The 18690-nt window shown below is 43.0% G+C and overlaps 1 protein-coding gene and 1 pseudogene across 1 annotated transcript in view; one reads left to right on the top strand and one right to left on the bottom strand.

Moving 5' to 3' along the window:
* Positions 1 to 3474: 3474 nt before the first annotated feature.
* Positions 3475 to 3593, top strand: LOC112481750 (annotated as a pseudogene).
* Positions 3594 to 5448: 1855 nt separating this feature from the next.
* Positions 5449 to 18690, bottom strand: part of EFCAB2 (EF-hand calcium binding domain 2) — an 81776-nt gene continuing 68534 nt past the window's right edge. The window contains exons 5-8 of the mRNA XM_015591267.2: positions 10440 to 10519; positions 9774 to 9816; positions 9603 to 9669; positions 5449 to 5744 (exon numbers count right to left, since the gene is read on the bottom strand). Coding sequence (XP_015446753.1) covers positions 5629 to 5744; positions 9603 to 9669; positions 9774 to 9816; positions 10440 to 10519 — 306 coding nt within the window. The 3' untranslated portion in view covers positions 5449 to 5628. The remainder of the gene's footprint in view (positions 5745 to 9602; positions 9670 to 9773; positions 9817 to 10439; positions 10520 to 18690) is intronic.

Below are 18690 nucleotides of genomic sequence, written 5' to 3'. Positions count from 1 at the left end.
AATAGCGCCATGACAGCCAATCCCCTGGCAACTCTCCACCGGCACCTCAGGGGGCTCGCCACCTACACTTCATAGGTGAGATTGTCACCTACCTACTTCCCTGTACTCGCTGGAACTTTCCGGACCCAGGCAGCTGAGTCTCTCCTGGCCCCTCCCCCTCCATTCCCTCCACCGCCCTTCATTCTTCCTCCCTTCTTCCCTTGCCAGTTTCCTATAATCATTTGTGTCAGACCTTATAACCTTTAAAGAATTTTCACTTTTATTATCTCCTTTAGTTTTCACCAGCCCTGCAAGGTAGGTGTTCTTTCTACTTTACAAATTAAGACGCAGACAGTACCGTTCACGGTCTGCACCTATCCCGTCAGCACGAGGCAGCACCCAGCCCCAAACCCCACACTGTCACGACGCAGGTTCTTACATCGCAGTGTGCACAAGGCTCCCCTGAGAATGTTTGTTAAAAATGTGGGTTGCCAGACCCCACCTCTGGAGATTTTGTTTTAGGGGTCTGGAATCTGGAATTTTAACAAGCACCCCCTCCCAGATGCTTCTGAAGGGGATTAGGAAGCGCACTTCGGAAACACAAGCCTGGGAGGCAGCCACCGGGCCTGGCGCGAGAGGGGGCGTGTGTGACCTCGAGGCGCTCTGCTGATTTAAGCCGTCCAGATGGGGTAATGTAGGGGCGCCGATCTGCAGAGAATTGGCTGTATAAATGAGGTGCTTCCTCATCTGGCAGTGGTTAGGAAAAGGGAAAGGAAGGAAAGCAGGAAGGAAGGAGAGAAAGAGCTAAGCCCATTCCAGTCCACAGAAAACGATCCAGCCCGCGAGAACCCCACCAGCCCGCATCTTGGACATTCTTTTTGTCCCTTAGCATTTGGCGCTCGGACATCTGGTGCACACAAAGGGGACTACGTCTGCGCTGCTCCATCTGGAAGGTGGGAGGACTGAAGTTGGGCTCTTTATTTTCAAGATGGGCGCGCACAGGAGGGACGCGCCTGACCCAGAGTGAGTCGTGGGCAGAAGGGACCAGAGCCTGGGGATCTCCAGAGAGCCAGGCCTGGGCTCCAGGCCCTGGGTCACACAGCTTCCCCAGCCCAGAGATGTGAGCATGGAGCTGTCCTTCCACACGGCCGGCAGGGCTGGAGGCCATGGCAGACTCGGCTTCTGCCCAGTTACAAGGATGAGGGAGGGAACTTCCTGCCCCAGAGACCAAGTTCTTCTTGCCAGGAAAGTGCCATTGTGATTTAAACTGGATGTTGAGGATAAGTAGGTAGGTAAGCAGGTAGGTAAGCAGGTAGGTAAGCAGGTAGGTAAGCCAGGGATCAAAGAGGAACTGAAATGGTCTGAGTATAGAGAAAAATGTGCCCTTTGCAAATATGCTACATTTATCCTGCAGCTAGATCAAATGAGATTTCTGCGGAAAGCCTGTGTTGTACTTTTTGATGACCTTAAATAAACCGACAAATTTGTGCTAAAGATAAAATTAATCACATTCCATAAAGCTAACTCTTAGGACTACTAAAGAGAGAATTTCCTTGAGACAGAGTGTGAAGTTTGACATAAGTCAGAACTTTTGAAAGAATTCTGGAAGGTGGGACTTGGGGGTACCCCATCCTGACGCATCCTTCTCTCGGGGAGCCTCTCCTAGGAAGGAGAACGCGACGTCATCTTCATCATGAAGAGACTGGGGCTCGTTCACCAGACCATCTTTCTTTGGCAGAACCGGGGATCTGCTGGGCAACGGGCTCAGAAAACAGCTCGGGGCTGGCCCGTGCCTGGGTTGACGCAGTAGGCAGCGGCACACGCCGTCATGCTGCGTGTCGGCGCCGGCCGCTGCTGCCAAACGATGCCCCTGGGCGTACTGCCACCTTCTAGTGTGTGTCTTGTCTCTGCCACCCTCCTTCCCAGCTGCAGCTGTGGCCTGTCTGTGCATGCTGAGGGTCACCACGCCCCCTCGCAGCCTTGTCCACCCGGCCTCGAGGCATGTGGCTATCGTCACCTCTGGATGGTGATTCCCACAGGACAGCTGAGCAGCACTGCAGTTCTCCACCTGGAAGCTGCCCCTGCAGAGTCCTGGGGAACCAGCAAAGGGACAGACGCCTTCCGTTGCTACGCCGCTGTTATTTTTTCATGAAACTCCACAAGTGATGATTCCTGTCCATCATTTTTCTTCACTGGTTTTAAATGGGGTGACCTCATATTAGTCGCCTGAGATACTTCTAAAAGGGAGACCGATTAATAATTATGCTGGGACAACAGTGGAGGCTGGGACTACCCTGGGTAAACTGGGACATGTGGTCCCCCCACTTACGAAGTAGGTGAATCGAACAAAGACGACGCATGAAGCCGAGTCCCAGCTGACCCCAGGTGACATAAAACATGAGTAAACAATAACTTCTATTGTAATGAGCCACTGAGATTTTGGGGTTGTTTGTTTACACAGCAAACCTAGCAAAAAGTGATTAACAGATCTCCTCAGAGCTGTATAACTTCTCTGTCACCGCCTCTGTGAAATGGGGTAACGCTATAATGCCATGTCATGGGGTGGCTGTCAGGATAAATGAGTTAATACATGCAAAGCACTCAGTGACCAGCCCGCAAATGTTCTCTATTATTATTTCTTACAGCAATAACACAGGAGAATAAAAGAATACTCTAAGTCCACAGAGACGTCAGATTCCTAGCAGGACACAGCCCTTATTCCCAGCACACAAGCCGTTGCCCATTCAGAGGTTCCGAGGCCACAGCCCCTGCCTCCCAGCCTGTCACCCACTCGACCTCCATCTATCCCCAGTACTTGGACTCCAGGATTATAACTGCTTTCTCGGGGACACCTAGACCCCCTTGACCCTTGGTTCCTTCCATCCCACCGATGACAAAACCTCAGCCCTGAGTCAATACAACAAGCCACCACATTTGCTCCTGAGCCTGCGCGACTGAATAAAGTCCAGGATTTCTCCAAAGTCCTGACATAGGCTCTTTCTCAACTCATTCTATTTCCCACAAGAGATGTTTCCAAATATTACTGTTTTCCTCAAGCTCTGTGACCTACTGCCCTCCTCCTCGCTCAGAGAGGAAATGGAGGTCATTAGGCAGGAACTACGTAAGTTGGCTCCTGTTCCAAACCGCCCAAGGCCCATCCTGTGTTCATGCTGGAACCTGGTCCTCCCACCTCCCTAGAATCTTCAGCTTCTCTGCTGGTTCTCAGCCTTTTGAACAGAAACACGCTGGCAAGTGTCTCATCTTCCAAAACTAACTCCTTCCACCTGCTGCCTCCCTCCAGCTCCGTGTCTCTCCTCTTCATGGCCACGTCACCCGTCCTCCACGCTCGGCTTCCAAGAGGCTTCTCCCCGCTTCCACTCCTCTCCAGCTTCTCCTTCCCCATCTCTGTGGGGTCCTCTCCCTCCCCTCGAATTGCCGATGGCCCCCATGGCTCTGTTGGCCATCTTCCCTTTTCTATCTAAAGCATCGACTACTGTCTACGGCCACGCCACCCTGAACAAGCCCGATCCCGTCTGATCTCGGAAGCTAAGCAGGGTCAGGCCTGGTTAGTACTTCGATGGGAGACCACCTAGGAAGACCAGGTGCTGTAGGTGTAAAAAATAAAAAGGGATTGTAAACTGACAAGGTCCTTGCAATCTGTGAGGTCAACCAAGGATTGCCTCACCTAAAACAAAAATTAAAATTAAAATAAAAATTAAAAAAATAAAGCATCAACTACGACTGGAGTTCATAAACTCCAAAACCCGTGTCTCTAGCCAGATCTTCCTTCTATTAATCCAGCTGATTACTGATGTCTCCAAGCTCCTCAATCCCAAGGTGTCCATAGCCAAACTCATCATTTTGCCCATCAGCCCCAGTTTGCTTCTTGGATTTCTTACCTGAATGAATGGCACTGTAACTCACCAGCTGCTCAAATCAGAGACCCGGGACACATGCTTGTCTTTGTTCATCATTCCCCTTGCCAACCAAACAGCCTACCTCCGGTCTCTCTCCTTCTAGTCTTGACTCTTCACATCTATTTTCTGTGCTATTTACGAATGAGATTTCTTTCTCCAAGATCTTCAGAAGGAAGTCCAAACTCTAACACTAAAATCCTAACTGTACACCTAACCCAGTATCTTCAATGATACAGCTCGTCTACCACTCCAATTTCATCTCCCTCTCATCCATCATATCTCCCGCATACCAACACACTAAACTACTTTCAACCCCACATTGCTCCATGTGTCAGGACACTTCTGGGGGTTTCGTCCTTGCTGGCCCCCTGCTGAGATGCCCTGTGCCTGCCGCCCACATGGTAAACCGCTTGTCTTTAAACCCAGCGGTACCTGCTCTGGGAAGCCCTCTCCACTCATGAGAGTTATTCATCTTCCAGAAGCTCCCGCCTGGCTGAGTGAGCTGCCCTCTTGTGCACCTCGCCGGTGCCCTGAACGTGCCCACCTGCGACCGACTCGCTCCTCTGCCTCACTAAACTGCGACCTCATTTGTCAGTTAGGGACTGATTCACCTTGCAACTCCGGTTCCTAGCGCATTATCCAATTAATACTCAGCAAATGTTTCATGACGAAATGAACAGTGGCGAACAGTCTCTTGGGTGGCAGCATCCTATCTTCTCTTGGGGGGCAAGACTGCGTGCCGAGGAGGAAGAATCACAGGCAACGTCAAGTGTTTATGTGCATTTACACACGTGAGGTGATGAAGCATCTTTAGAGAGAGAGGGGCGGGGGAATAAAAGTACATATAGGTTATGGAAGACTATTGATTTTCCTTCGGCTTCTTCTCCCCTGTAATTCTAAGTAAGTCCCTGCTTCTTCTTCCACGTGCTGCTTCGCACGCAGCCGTCTGTATTCCCTCTTGCACAGCTGTGCCTCCTGCACGACATAAGATTTCTCGATATTCTTCCTCAGTGTTCAGGACAATATTCACACAACAGGTATTCTGAACGGGTGAGAATTCTAAAGATCAGAAGATAATTGCCACTTCCTTACATGATCAGTTTGCAATTCAGTCCTCTTTTCTCTAGATTCAATTATCTCTGCTCCTTTAGCTAACCCATTAACGGTGACATGCTGGATCAGCAAATTTAAATTTTTACACTAAGTTATCATCATCTCAAATGAGATTCGTAATTGGTACTCATTAGGAATCGAATATTAATATTCATTTTAGTAACTCTCCCTCCACATTCAGATGGCTGAAGTGTGTGTTGTTGTTTTAAAAAGCAGCTTTCCTCGCATTGCTATTCATTTTCAATTTGTGGTCATTCTGCCCCCTCCTGCAATCTTTATATGTCAAACCAGGGGTTATTCTAGTCATTTTTCATTTTGTCAGCTTAGTTAATTTGAAGGTAACCTGGTTTTACTGTAGAATATTAATAATAACCCACTGATAATGTTAAAATATTTTAAGAATAGTTTTAAAATAATTAGTAATTTGTCATTCCACATGGCAAGACATACCAAATACATTTTTTAATATGATCATCTTTTAAAAAACAAAATATCTTGAAATAGTTGTCATAAAGCATTAATTAGCATATGTTGGAATTATAAGATAAAGTGTAAAATTAACAAGGACAAGCAGTTTTCAAAATCATCCTTTCGATAAGAAATTAAGTATTTAGAGAGTTTAATTTTCATCTATCACCATCATTGTTATATAGTCCTTGTAATGAATCGAATTTGATTCTGGATCGATCGCAGCAGACAACATTTCTTCCATTTCCTCCTGGGAAAAGGGCTCACCTGGGAAGGACAAGAAGAGAAATTCATCACTTACAACCTTCTGATTTTTTTCTTTCTCTTTCCACTAGCCAGCTTAACTGCCATGGAACCCCACCAGCCCCCACTATGTCACTAGTTACTCTCCCTGGGAGTCACAGAGTCATGCTAGTCCAGGAGTTCAAAGAGGATGCTGCTGTACCCTGGAAGATTTTGGACTTATTTACAGAAATTGTAGTTCAAGCAATCATTCCAGCCAAAACACCAGAAGGCGTAAAACATCATGGATAAGGTTGTTTATTTATTTAAATTAAAACTATCGAAATTGCCAAAGGATTGACCTGAAGTCCAGTTTTACAGGAAGTCTAAACACTATATTTAGTAAGGGCATGAAGGGAGGGATAAACGGTCGCTATGCAAAAGTGCCGGAGAGCAGCCGCCGAGCCTGTGCGATTATAACAACTACATCTCTGAGTGTTCCCTGCTCAGTCTGGACAGTGTGGTGATGCCAGCTGAACCCAGGGACAGATACCATTCGTCAACCGTTTCAGAACAGTCCTCTTCGTTATAGTTCGGCTCAGTGCCGCTGTCTAATGAAACCAAAAGTTGACCAGAAAATCTCTGGGTTTTCGGTGGATTCTGATAACAGCTGAGGGCCATCTTGGATGTTGGTTTCACCAAGATGAGAAGCAAACTCAGGAAGAATGCTACAAAGGCTGTCGACTATTTAAGAAAGAACTTTGTCTGATATTAAGCAAAAATACAGAAATATCCAAATAGCCACCTCACCTGTGAAAAGTTGTACCTAAGCAGGTAAGCTACCAAAGCCTGAGGATCACCTACCTTCTGAGCTTAAGTCACCTGCCGCTATGAACAACGCTCTCTAAATGGGAACTAGTTAGAAATCCAGAAACTGTTTGAGTGGGGATTTGATGACAAAGATGATATTGCTATTAAGCATGGGGAACGTACTGAGTTCTTCTGAAATCATGCTCACAACCTAAGAAAAGAAAGAATGCCTAAAATGCCTAAAAAGACAAATTCTCAATCTTTTTTATACCTGACTATTAAATATTAAATCCACTGCCAATGAACTTTGATGGGTACCATGTAAGTCCTTAAAAGAATACTAAGAACAAACAGTTATTGAGAAGTACTGTGTGCCAGGCACTGATTGAAGTGCTTCATATACATTAACTAAGTTAACCTCCCAACTACCTCATGAGAGGTGAGCACTGTGACGCCCACTTACAGCGGAGGACACAGGCACACAAAGAAACCAGGCAGCCTTGGCCCCGGGGGGTGCTAGGACTAGGATCTGAAGGCCAGCAGTCCAGCTCAGGGTCCGTGAACTCAACGACCAAACTCTGCCTCTCAAAACAAGGCCTTGCCCCCAGTAAATTACAGAAGCGGGTCACGGTGCTTCCTTGGGCGAGGAAAGGGATATGCGGCATTTGATTAAGGATGGGAGGAAAACAGCTGAATGATTAAAAGCACAAGTTTGGGAGCCAGACTGCCTGGGTTCAAATGCTAAGCTGTCTTATTAGCGTTCAGATCCTGGGCACCTCGCTTAACCTCTCTGTGCCCCAGTTTTCCTGTCTGTAAAATGGAGGTGATGAAAATACTATCCTATTATAGGGTTGTTATGAGGGTTAAAAGTGTTGTTATTTTAATAGTACTTAGAACGTTGTCTGGCACAAAAGTAGTAACATGTGTTTGTTTAAAAAAATTTTTTTGAGATCTTCCCTGCTGCTGAGTACTGTCTGACACAATAAACATGCCTGGACACATGCAGACTTCCCTGAAGTTGATTCGATGTGACTTGTTATGGTTACCATGTGACATCCTGGGCATTTAGAGGCATAATCTCAAACTGACTGATATTCTGTGGATATTGTGAAAAGCTGAACTGTCTGTGTGTCCACTTCGGTCTGTTTGTGACTTCCTAGTTCAGTCAAGAGCAAAACATAACACCCATCATCCAGGTCAAAGTCTCGTTACTTTTGACTCCACTCCCATCTTTGTCCCCTGCACTCTGTTCCTCATCATGACCCACGGATCCCGCTGTAGACAGTCCTGCTGCATCAACCTCTTCCTCTCATGCCCATTGCCTCTGCCGGAGCAGGCCTTCACTAGGGTCCCTTCAAAATGCTGAAATAGTCTCCTAATTGGTCTCCCTAGTATAACCTCTTTCTCATTCATCTAACAAACCTGTCGGCACCATTTAACTTTCCCACAATCCCTCTTGCACTGTGTGATCCATCTGCTCGAAGCTGACAGTGCTTCTCCATTGCCCACAGGATGAATTTGAAACTCCTGAGCCCAGGCCTCCACAATCTACTCCCAGTAAACCTACCTCGACTCATTTCTACTGTTTGCCAACAAGCCCCTCTGGGCCCCATCTTCTCACAGGCTCTCAAAACATGCTCCTTCCTACCTCCCAGTTTTTGTTCATACTATTTTATCAATCTATGTCTTCCTCTCGTCAGAACCTTCACCCATTCTTCATTCATCTATTCATTCATTCATTCATTCATTCATTCATTCAACAAACATTTGTTGAGACTTACTATGTGTGGAGGTGCATAAGATTTTACCCCTGCTCTCAATAACTCAGCCACATAAATTCTATCATCTTAAGAAAACTATTTCCTCTTTAAGTCTTCCCAGACCAAGCTTTCCAGGCTGATACACATTTTTTCTATTGTCTTATATTTCTGAACTGTTTTATAAGTTAGTTCTATTTCCCCTAATAATAATATAATATCCTTGAGTAAAGGAACAGATTTTAGTATCGCTACCTCTCACTGAACTCAGTACCCCTCAACCACTTTGACCAAATTCATATTGCCGTATAGAATTTAGGATTTACTTCTCTTAATTTAATCCTCAGAATTAAGAGGTTGATGCTTTGAAAGTCCTAACATTTCCATCGAAGTTAATCTGTACGGTGCTTTTAACAATGTCATAAGAGTCCCTGGCTGGCAGCTGTGACTGTCAGGTCGTCCTTACTCTCATTCCCTGTATTCGCACCTAATGGTGGACCAAGTCGAATGGTCAAAGCAGTTGTGCACGCAGACGCAGTCTTCGTCTCCCCTACTCAGAATTACGTGCACTTTTGATTCTGTCTCAAGTGACCAGCAACTCTGAATCATTCAGGACTCAATCTGTGAGTGAGTGCGCTGAACAAAGGAGACAGAAGTCTAACTTTGTAGGGAGGAGGGGAGGTGACCAATATAAGAATGGACAATAGAATATCCTTAGGCTACCGACATTCAGAGAAAACGAATTTATACATCAGCCTGAGCAAAAAGAATTCCTAAAAGAAATATGCTGGCATATACAGGTGTGCAGGTACTACATATAAGTATGTGTATGTCTGGGTATAGTTCAAGTTCAAAGCAAATATATATGGTTCCATTAGCATAAAAAACAACATTTTTGTGTGAATTCATATTCGTTTGAGGCTGTATTATCTATAATTTCGCCAATTGAAAAGCTCTTTAAAAAGGAATTTTTATATACTCCAGTTTAAATCTTTAATCTAATGACAGGCATTGATTTATAGTGATTGATAGCTCATGTTTTTCCACGTGGCATACCTTTTCTTTTGGAAATACTCTAAGTGAATGAAATCCCTTCAAGTTATAGAAGTATTATTATACTTCACAAAATTCTGTAAGGCAACAATTCATCTCTCCTTAACCTACCCTTTTCCTCTTACTCACCACAAAACAAAAACCACCTGAAAACCAAATAACAGGAATAGTAAATAACTGTTTAACCAGAATGACTGATTTTAAAGTAGCTCCTAGAATTTTTGCATTATTGTTAACTTACTAATCACTTAAATAAGTCACTGTTATAATAAGTCACTCTTACCTTCTTCGGTCATATACTTGATCAGCTCTTCCTTAGAAAGAAACCCACGTTTAGCTGGGTCTAATACCTAGGGAAAAAGATAGATATCATATTTTTCATTTGGTGACTAAATTCTATATGATGAAATTTTAATGTAAATGTAAATATATATAAAATCTGGGGCTTACGTACCTCAAAAGCACGGAGAAGGATATCTTCTGGAACTGGTCTGTATCTAAGGATGCAATGAAAGGAGTAAATGCCATGGTAGTTAGCTCAGACTCTACATGATAAACGATCACAGAAAACGAAACAAAACTGCTAAGATACTAGAAAAAAAATACTTCCCTCACTGAAATCTTTTAGGATTTCCAGATATGAAAGTTGGTAGCACTCCATACCCACAGGAAATACTTAGTTCAAAATCACTGGCATGTCTGATGTTATCTATTAGTTTTTTTCACATCATTGTGGAAATCAATATATCTGGGAACAAAATGTCTATAATAAACAACTATGGTAAGCTAACACTACACTTTCTCTAGAAAAATAATTAGGGTTAATTCTTATTTACATTAATAATTCAAAATAGAAGTTAATAAGAATGTGGCTGATTTATGGTTTTTGTAGCTTATTTGCCCTTTAATCACACTTTGCTTATTAGATTAATACTAAAAGGGTTTATATTTCTAAGCACGTACCAACTAGCAGTTCAGAAATGTAATGGGAAGTTAGAGGGACGCTATCTGGGGATAAATACTGATTGAGTACGATGCACAAAGCGGAAAAGCCAAGTGATTCGGAATCAATGTAATTCTTACCAATATTTTACCTTAACAACTGCACTTCCTTTCTTACCTTCTTTCCAGCAGTACGTTGGTCATCACTGGAAGAAATTTTTCAAATCGAATGTATCCAGTGGGTTCTTCTTCCTCTACCTACACATTCAATAAAAAAAATAGCCACTTATTCATTCACCAAATGTGTTGAGCAGCTACTTTTTCTAAGCCCTGTGCCAAGAGCTGGGATTTGATAGTGAGCATCCTTGGGCATGGTCCCTGCTCATAGAGTTTATATTCTGGTAGTGGAGACATAAATTAATCAAAAAACAACAAAGCTGAGTGCTTATGTAAGCACAATAAAGTAAAGGAGCATTCCCAGGCCAGGGGATCAGGAAAGGCATTCATGAGGAAATCGCACTTGAGCTGATTTATAAAGGATGAGTAGAAGATCATTAGAGAAAGACAGCAGGGAAGAGACTCCCAGGCGGAGGAAATCGCACGCACTGAGAGCCTGTGTGATGCACTGGAGGCCAGGAGGCTGGAGCACAGGGAGCAAGGAGAACGTTTCCAGATGACGCTGGAGAGACAGGGACCAGACTTCTCAGGGCCTTAGGGTCATGAAAGTGACTTTGGTTGTTATCCTAAGACCAATGAGAAATCACTGAAGGTCTCACTGATTTGTGTCTGAAAGATTCCGCTGGTTGCAGGTGAGAAGGTTTCTGCAGTAATAATCTAAGGGCTTCGACTAGAGTGGTGGCCATGGAGACACAAGTAGATGGTTTCAAGAAATATTTAAGAAGTAAAATCAGTAGGACCTAGTGCTGCATCTATTATGGGCAAGGATTAGAAAAAGAGAGAGGAGTCAAGGACAACTCCCAGGATGCTAACTTGCACAAATGGGATAGAGTGATGTTATTCCCTGACATAGGGAACGCTGGATAAGGGACCGGGTTAGGGGACCAATCATTATCTCAAGGACCAAAATATAGATCAAGTCACTGAAAGAGTTATTAAATACCTTGATGGCCAATGGATCTTTGTGCTAATACCACTAATGAAGAGAATATTACACCTGGAAAAAGAATTTTTGGTACCTGGCACTATTAGATGAGGATGAGCAAGAAAACTCCTGCCCATAGGTTCAACTTTGATGGTGGCTGAACAAAATATTGATCTTAACTTACAGATCAGGCTATTTACGAGGAGCTGTAAAATTTCCATTCTCTTTCCAAAATCCTATTAAAAGGCTCATAGATCCCAACTCAACAGAATAGATTTTAACAGATTTATTCTTTGAGCAAAAAATAAGAAATCTATAGGCTGCTGCAAAGTGAAACACGCTGCCATCCAAATGAGGGATAGTGAATAAACAGAAGCCTTGTGGTTCAAAAGTAAAAAGTAAGTTCATTTTCAACTTGGACAGATTACGAAAATCTTTCTATGACCCAACACTGTCCTCTAGAGGCCACATCTTATCCGTTCTTTAGTATGAAAAGATATATGGGCAATGGCATAAAAACAAAACAATTATATAACTCTGAAGATGGCATAATGAACTATTTTATATGTCCCAGACTCTATTTGATATTATAAATGGTTTTTAAATATTTAAATAAACTTTCCACTTTAGAATACCCTTAGATTTATAAGACAGTTGCAAAGATAGCACAAAGTTCCCATATACCTCCCACCCAAGTCCCCGTCGATAACCCTGACGTTGCTATAGTAGGTAAAACTATAGTTGGTTCATCGTCACAACTAATGAACCAACAGTGATATATAATTACTCACTGAACTCCACCAACGAATGGGTTCCACTAGTTTATCTAAAAGGCACTGTAAAAATAGGGTCTATTCCTCCATCATAAAACAGAAACAAGAAGAGTAGGGTAGAATACCCCTTCTGAGAATCTGGAACAGGTGTGCGAAGACGGGAGGCTAAGACCTGCTTCTATTATTTCTGGTGCAGACAAAACACACTACTTTCTAGAAATGTTTGTTATCCGATGATGGTTCAATGATTATTTAAATTTATGTATTAAGATGACTTAAAATTTAATAGAAATATATCAAATATTGAACCATATATATGCACACACACAAATATGGTGTGTATAAATACATATATAGTAAGTATAGATAGAGATATATAGAGATACAGATTCATATATGGATACAGATAAAGATACAGATAAAGATATAGATATATAGATACAGAGTGAGAGTGCGAGTGTTATGGGGTGAGTTGTATCCTCCCCGAATTCAGATGCTGAAGTCCTAACCCCCAGTACATCAGAATGCGACTATTTGGAGACAGGGTATTCACAGAGGTAATCAAATTAAAATAAGGTCTTTAGGGTGGGCCCTAAGCCACTATGACTGGAAATTGGACCACAGAGACATGCCCACAAAAAGAACACCGTATGAACATGAAGACAGCCACCCACAGGTCACGGGAAGCCTGGAACAGAGCCTCCCCTCAGAGCCCCCAGAAGGAACCAACCCTGTCGACACCTCGATTCTGGACTTCTCACCTCCGGAACTGCGAGATGATACATTTCTGTTGTTGAAGCTACCGCTCATGTTACAGCAGTATGTGTATGTGTGTGTGTGTATACATCCCCTCAGAGCCCCCAGAAGGAACCAACCCTGTCAACACCTCGATTCTGGACTTCTAACCTCCGGAACCATGAGATGATACATTTCTGTTGTTGAAGCTACTGCTCATCTGTTACAGCAGTATGTGTATGTGTATGTGTGTATATACACTCTAAATGTGCACGGTATATTGTAATCCAAAGACTTTGAATCAGTATCATCAAGCATAAGTCCCTACACTTAACTATCAGAGAACAGCAAAGCAGATATTCAAAACTCAGAACTGATTTTACAGAGTCGATACAGAGAAAATGGTGCAGTTCAGACCTACTTTCTCTAGGAGAAAATTCAATTAACCAACTTAAAATGAAATGAATTCCAGAAAGATTCTCGCCCCCACCCCCCAAAAAAAGACAAAACCAAGATGAAGAAACTATATAACCAAAAAACCAAACCAAACAAAACAAAAAATGGTTAATATCACCCAACTAGTTAACGTCAGTGTTGGGACCAGATCCAGTTTTCTTAACGGAAAGGTCAAGTCAGTCTAACTTTGAAAATAAAGTTAACATTGTTTTTTAAAAAAAAAGAAAAGAAAAGAAAGAAAGATTCCCTAATTACAGTAGACATGTTCGAAAGCACTAGAAATTTTTTGTCATTTCTTTACTTACAGCAAAGTCAGACTGGGAAAATCCACTTACTTTTGGTATAGATTAGTGTCTTTAAAAAAAAGACACTGCCTTTCTCATAGAAAAATATCACAATATATTCACCATATTAGACCAAGGATAGTTTAAAATATTCTAATTAAAATTCATCCTGTAGCTTCAGTGTCCTCGTTTGTAGAACAAGAACAGCAATGTCTACCCTACGCGGAAGCCACAAAGACTGCGCGTGATAACACAGAAGTGCTTCTCGAACCTTCGGTCCTATTATGATGATTATTTCTATCAACAGTGTACACACTTGGGCTGTACATCATGCAAGACACCGCCTCCTAAAAGGATCGATTTCTGGAACTAAAATTTCAGACCTTATATGGACCTACCTGTTTACACGGAAGTTTGGTGCTGCCTCCTATCTGTTAGTTGCCGTGTGGAATGTGGCGAGAATGTATTAAATTGCTAGGCACATCTAATACCTCCTGCCTAAGCCCTGGACCCCTGCCTAGCGGATTAGGGGGCTGCACCTCCCTACCCTCCCTATCTGACTCTTTGGACTGATAGGAGAGGGAGAGTAACAGACACCAAACATCCCTCCCCTTCAAAAGACAAAACAAAGAAAACAAATACATCTCTTTACTGCAAATGTAAATGAGGCAAAGTAAGTTATAATCTAGTTTGTTTCACCCAAGGGCAGGACTAGTGTGCCGAAGAGGAGGTGACAACCAGGGAGTGACTTCGGCAGCATTTGCTAATGCCAAGGTAACAAAACCTTTGAGCAGGTCGGTCCCCGAGCTTAGCCTTCAAGTACCACTCACGGTGAATTCCTTTTACCAGTGTGCCCGCAGATGTTTGCCTTGAAGACCAAGGCCCTGATTTACCCGGCTTCTCCTGCAAAGAATGACGGGGGAGTAGGTGACCTGAAGAAAATGTACTACTTTCATTGTCACACAAAGGGACAATGAGGCTGCCACGGTGCCTTCAAACATTCCACAGTCTCTTGGCATCCTCTTCCCCAATATGGAGAAGTCTCAATAAATATGTAAATACTGTGGGATTTAAAAAAAATTTCAACATTTATCTAAGTCTCAAAGCATGAGGCAAATACTGCTTCTCATTCTACTTCGGTAAAAGTCAATTTTCTTAATCTACTTTGCATCTGAGGCAAGTCAGGCACAGGGAAGTGATGCCTGTCTTGATCCTGAAAGTCGGTCAGGTGCTTTGATGGGATCACAGCCCAGAGCTCTTTACTCTCATTCCCACAGTGAAATCACCAGGCCATCGCTTTTCTCATTAAAGCATTATTTATTTGAATGCTGAAGTCACTGAATGGGCACCATAAAACACGCAGTGAAAATTCATTTCTCCCCAGTGACATAACAGTCGGTCAATAAATGGAACTATTTCATGGTTCACAAATGCAAGATAATATCAGTAGTTAAGATGGTTTATAAAGCATCTACATTTCAACTAGTTCCAGGTCACCAAATAAGATATGCAAATGATTTTTTAATTATTTGTAGAAAAATATGAAAACCATAAGATATTTCAATTTAGATTCTAAATACCACATATGCAAGTTTTGACATAAATCATGTTTCAAAAGCTAAACGTAAATACAATTTAGAAAATATTTCTCTACCTTGGATAGCATAAAATAATAACAAATTCATTGCATTTGCCAAAAATATTATCTTTACAAATAAAATAAATTGTAAAGCTGCCTATTTTAGAAAAATTATTTACTCCAAACATTCCAGGGGCTGTTGTGCAAAAATCAGAATATGTGATTCTTTGGGGTTATAAGTCCCTTTCTTATTACTGAAAGTATAAAAAAAAAAAGAAAAAAAGACAATCACCTCTTGGCTGGATTCTAAGAATCAACAGGTGCCTAAATCAGGTAATTGATAAGGTCCCTTCCAACTGTGAGTTTCTACAATGTGGAGCGATGGTGGACTCAGTGGCTGTCAAGCCATTAATTCCCCCATTTTGCCCCCTGGGGGTCGGGGGCCTCCGAGGCTCCAGCTACACTAACTGTTTCTCGTCCTTCGGTTTCTCATTTCTCTCCACCATGGCTGGAGCGCCCTTCCCCCCTCCCCCACCGCCGCCGCCACCCGCCCCAGTGTCCCCTCCTATTTGACAGAGGCAGCCAGTGTTGGAGTAACTGTCCCCGCTAGGGTACTCTTCACCCATGTATACCAAAAGCAGGTGCTTCAAATCGTGTTGCAATAGGACTGAAGGAAAAGCTTTACCCTGGGCTGAGACCTGATTTAAGCAAGATACCTGAATACAGCGATGAAGAAAAAGTCAACGTCTTTCTCTCTAATGAGAAAATCCCCTAAAAGAATTTTGGTCAAGTTGAATATATAAACTTATGAGATTCACAGGTATATTCAAAATCACATATACAACAATATGTTAATTTTAAAATATCACTATTTTATACTTTATATATCTTTACATTTTCTAAAATGATTTTATTTAAATGCTCCTGCTCTTCAGCAACAGACCCTTCTGCTCCTGAGTCTGCCCACTTCAGCTAGCTCATCTCACGTAAGCAGAATCGTGAAATGGTTGTCTTTTTTGTGACTGGCATGTTTCACACAGTGTGATATTTTCAGGGTTCATCCATGTTGTAGTTTGACAGGATTTCCTTCTCAAAATGGTAGTTTTTAAAGATTACGTAACAGTATAGAAGAATTGTTTGTGCTGTAACATTGAGTAAAAAAAGTAAAATATTCAGATTGTATCTGAATGATGGATACCACAGAAATCACTCCCCTACTTTTTCCTTGTCCAATTTTATTTAATCAGTATGCATTTTGTAAAAACAGGGAAAATGGTCTGATATGATTAGGTGAAAAGAAGCTTCACACTTGTACATGCTGAACGGTACTATAAGATTATAGTCATGTTAAAATGTGCATGAGAAAATAACATGGAAGGAAGTACACGAAAATACTAACAACGATTATGGGTTATTGGAAAGGATTTTCTTCCTCTTTATTTACAAATTTTCTCTAATGCAAATACTACTTACACAATAAAATTTTCGAAATAAAAATTCGTATTGCTCTATTATCACAGTTGTGTTCTGTATAAACTTATGAAATGGTTTTATTTACAAATGGTACATTCATGTAAAAGAGGAGAAACCCCTTTTACAGATTTCCCTGGCTCCCATTCTCCTGCTGCTGATTCTTCTTTAGTGCCATTTACTGTTTTCTTCCAACTACAGATAAACAACACTCTCAGTGTGCTCTTTGGACAACACACTCCCCCAGACCCCCACGCCCACCTCCAGGTTTACCTATTCCTAATCAGAAGTAATGGCTGGTAGCCATTGGGGATAATCCCCAGGGAACCTGCAGGCCCACGATTCTCTAACCCCATCATTTAACACGAACACAAATGGGAGTACGTCTGTTCCATTCTCCTCCCTCCCCCCACTGCCAGGGGGTGTCGGAAAAATAACAGATGAAAGTATTTCGTATCACCAGCTCTTCCTAATGAGAAAACAACGACCCCACCCTCTTCCAAACTCTGAGAAGTGATGATGTGACATCTTGGGGCTCACCTGGAACCAGATGGTGTAAAGGTCCAGGTTGACGGAACTTCCCACTTCATATGTGTGTGAATTATCAAGATCTCTTACTACTAACTAAATAGCCATTTGTGAAGTGTCAAAGAAAACAAATTCTGAGACCACTTAACCAATTAAAAGCAATGAGAAACTGTCTGTGATTTGGGACCGTTGGGGCTTGTGGTTTGTCCGGTTCGACCCGATGTTTTCATCCACAGGCAACGGCTCTGTAGAAGCATCTCACTGCTATAACTGGTCACCAGGGAGTGTCCATCACACCATGTCGTCACACATGCCCCTCCCCACTAGGAATTTAGCATGAAATCGGTGACCACAGATTCGCAAAATGCTATGGAACATTTATTTGTGGGTGATTTCTTCATTTTAGCTAAATGAACAGGACTGAATACAATCTCAAATATTTAAGTGCCTATGGATTTAAATTTTTGATGTTCACACTGCTAAAACGTTCAGGACTATCAAAAGAAGGCGGGTTTTTTCAGTTCTCTTGTGCCTCTGTGCCCCTGGAGCTGGCGCACGATAAATGCTCGGCCACAATCTGCCGAATGAGAGCTTACTGGCTCCAGTAGTTTTAATTACTTTTACTTACTGTTAGCTGCAAATTTCCAAGTGCGTGAGTCGTACCCATTATAAAACTCTTCACTGAAACAGTTCTGCAGCGCTTTGCAAACCTGAGTGTCTACATTTGCTACTGTATTGGTGCCAGATCTTGCAAGCAGAATCTAATAATTGTGTTCAACGGGGTTAAGCATTAGGGGCAGAAGAGACAGTGTAAATTCAATCAGAATCCTGCCAGGGCTTCTGGAAGCACTAGAGAAGGTTCCTGAACCAGCACGTGTCAGCTTTGTCCTTGGTGCTAAGGATGCAGTGAGGTACAAAACAGATAAACTCTCTGACTTCAAGGAGCTTATGTTACAGAGAGGTAAGGCAGGCACATAAATAGATAACGCCAGACTGCGCTGAGCAGTACCGAAAAAACGCAAAGCGCTGGACCGTCAGATCAGACTCACCAGAATCAGAGCTCTTGCCCAGCATCAGACTTTCAAGGATACGGATTCACACGGCGCAGGTGAAACGCAGGGCAGTTTAGGATGCCCACATCGTCTCCAGGGTCCCTTCTTGCCCCACATCAGTCCTCACCCTGGCCCAGACCTAACGCAAAGGCCTCCGGGTGCTGCGGCTCCGGAGCAGAGCGCCCAGAGCAGGGCGAGCGCAAGGGCGAAGCCTTCGGTTGTGTGTTCTAGAGCAGCAAGGAAACCAGGACGCGAGCCAGGACAACGCAGGACATGTCCCGCTTGGTCACCGAGGGCCTTGTCAGCCACAGGACGTAAAAGCACTCTGGATTTTTTTCTGAGCCGAGGAGAGCAGGCTCTGCCTTAACTAACCTTTTAAAAGGACCCCTCTGGACGGCGGTGCGAGGCGCAGATAGCAGGGGACCGAGAGCGGAAGCAGGGAGAGCGGTT

This window comes from Pteropus alecto, unplaced genomic scaffold, assembly GCF_000325575.1.
Source record: "Pteropus alecto unplaced genomic scaffold, ASM32557v1 scaffold115, whole genome shotgun sequence".
Classification (NCBI taxonomy): Eukaryota; Metazoa; Chordata; class Mammalia; order Chiroptera; family Pteropodidae; genus Pteropus; species Pteropus alecto.
This window is presented reverse-complemented; position numbering and strand designations above follow the sequence as displayed.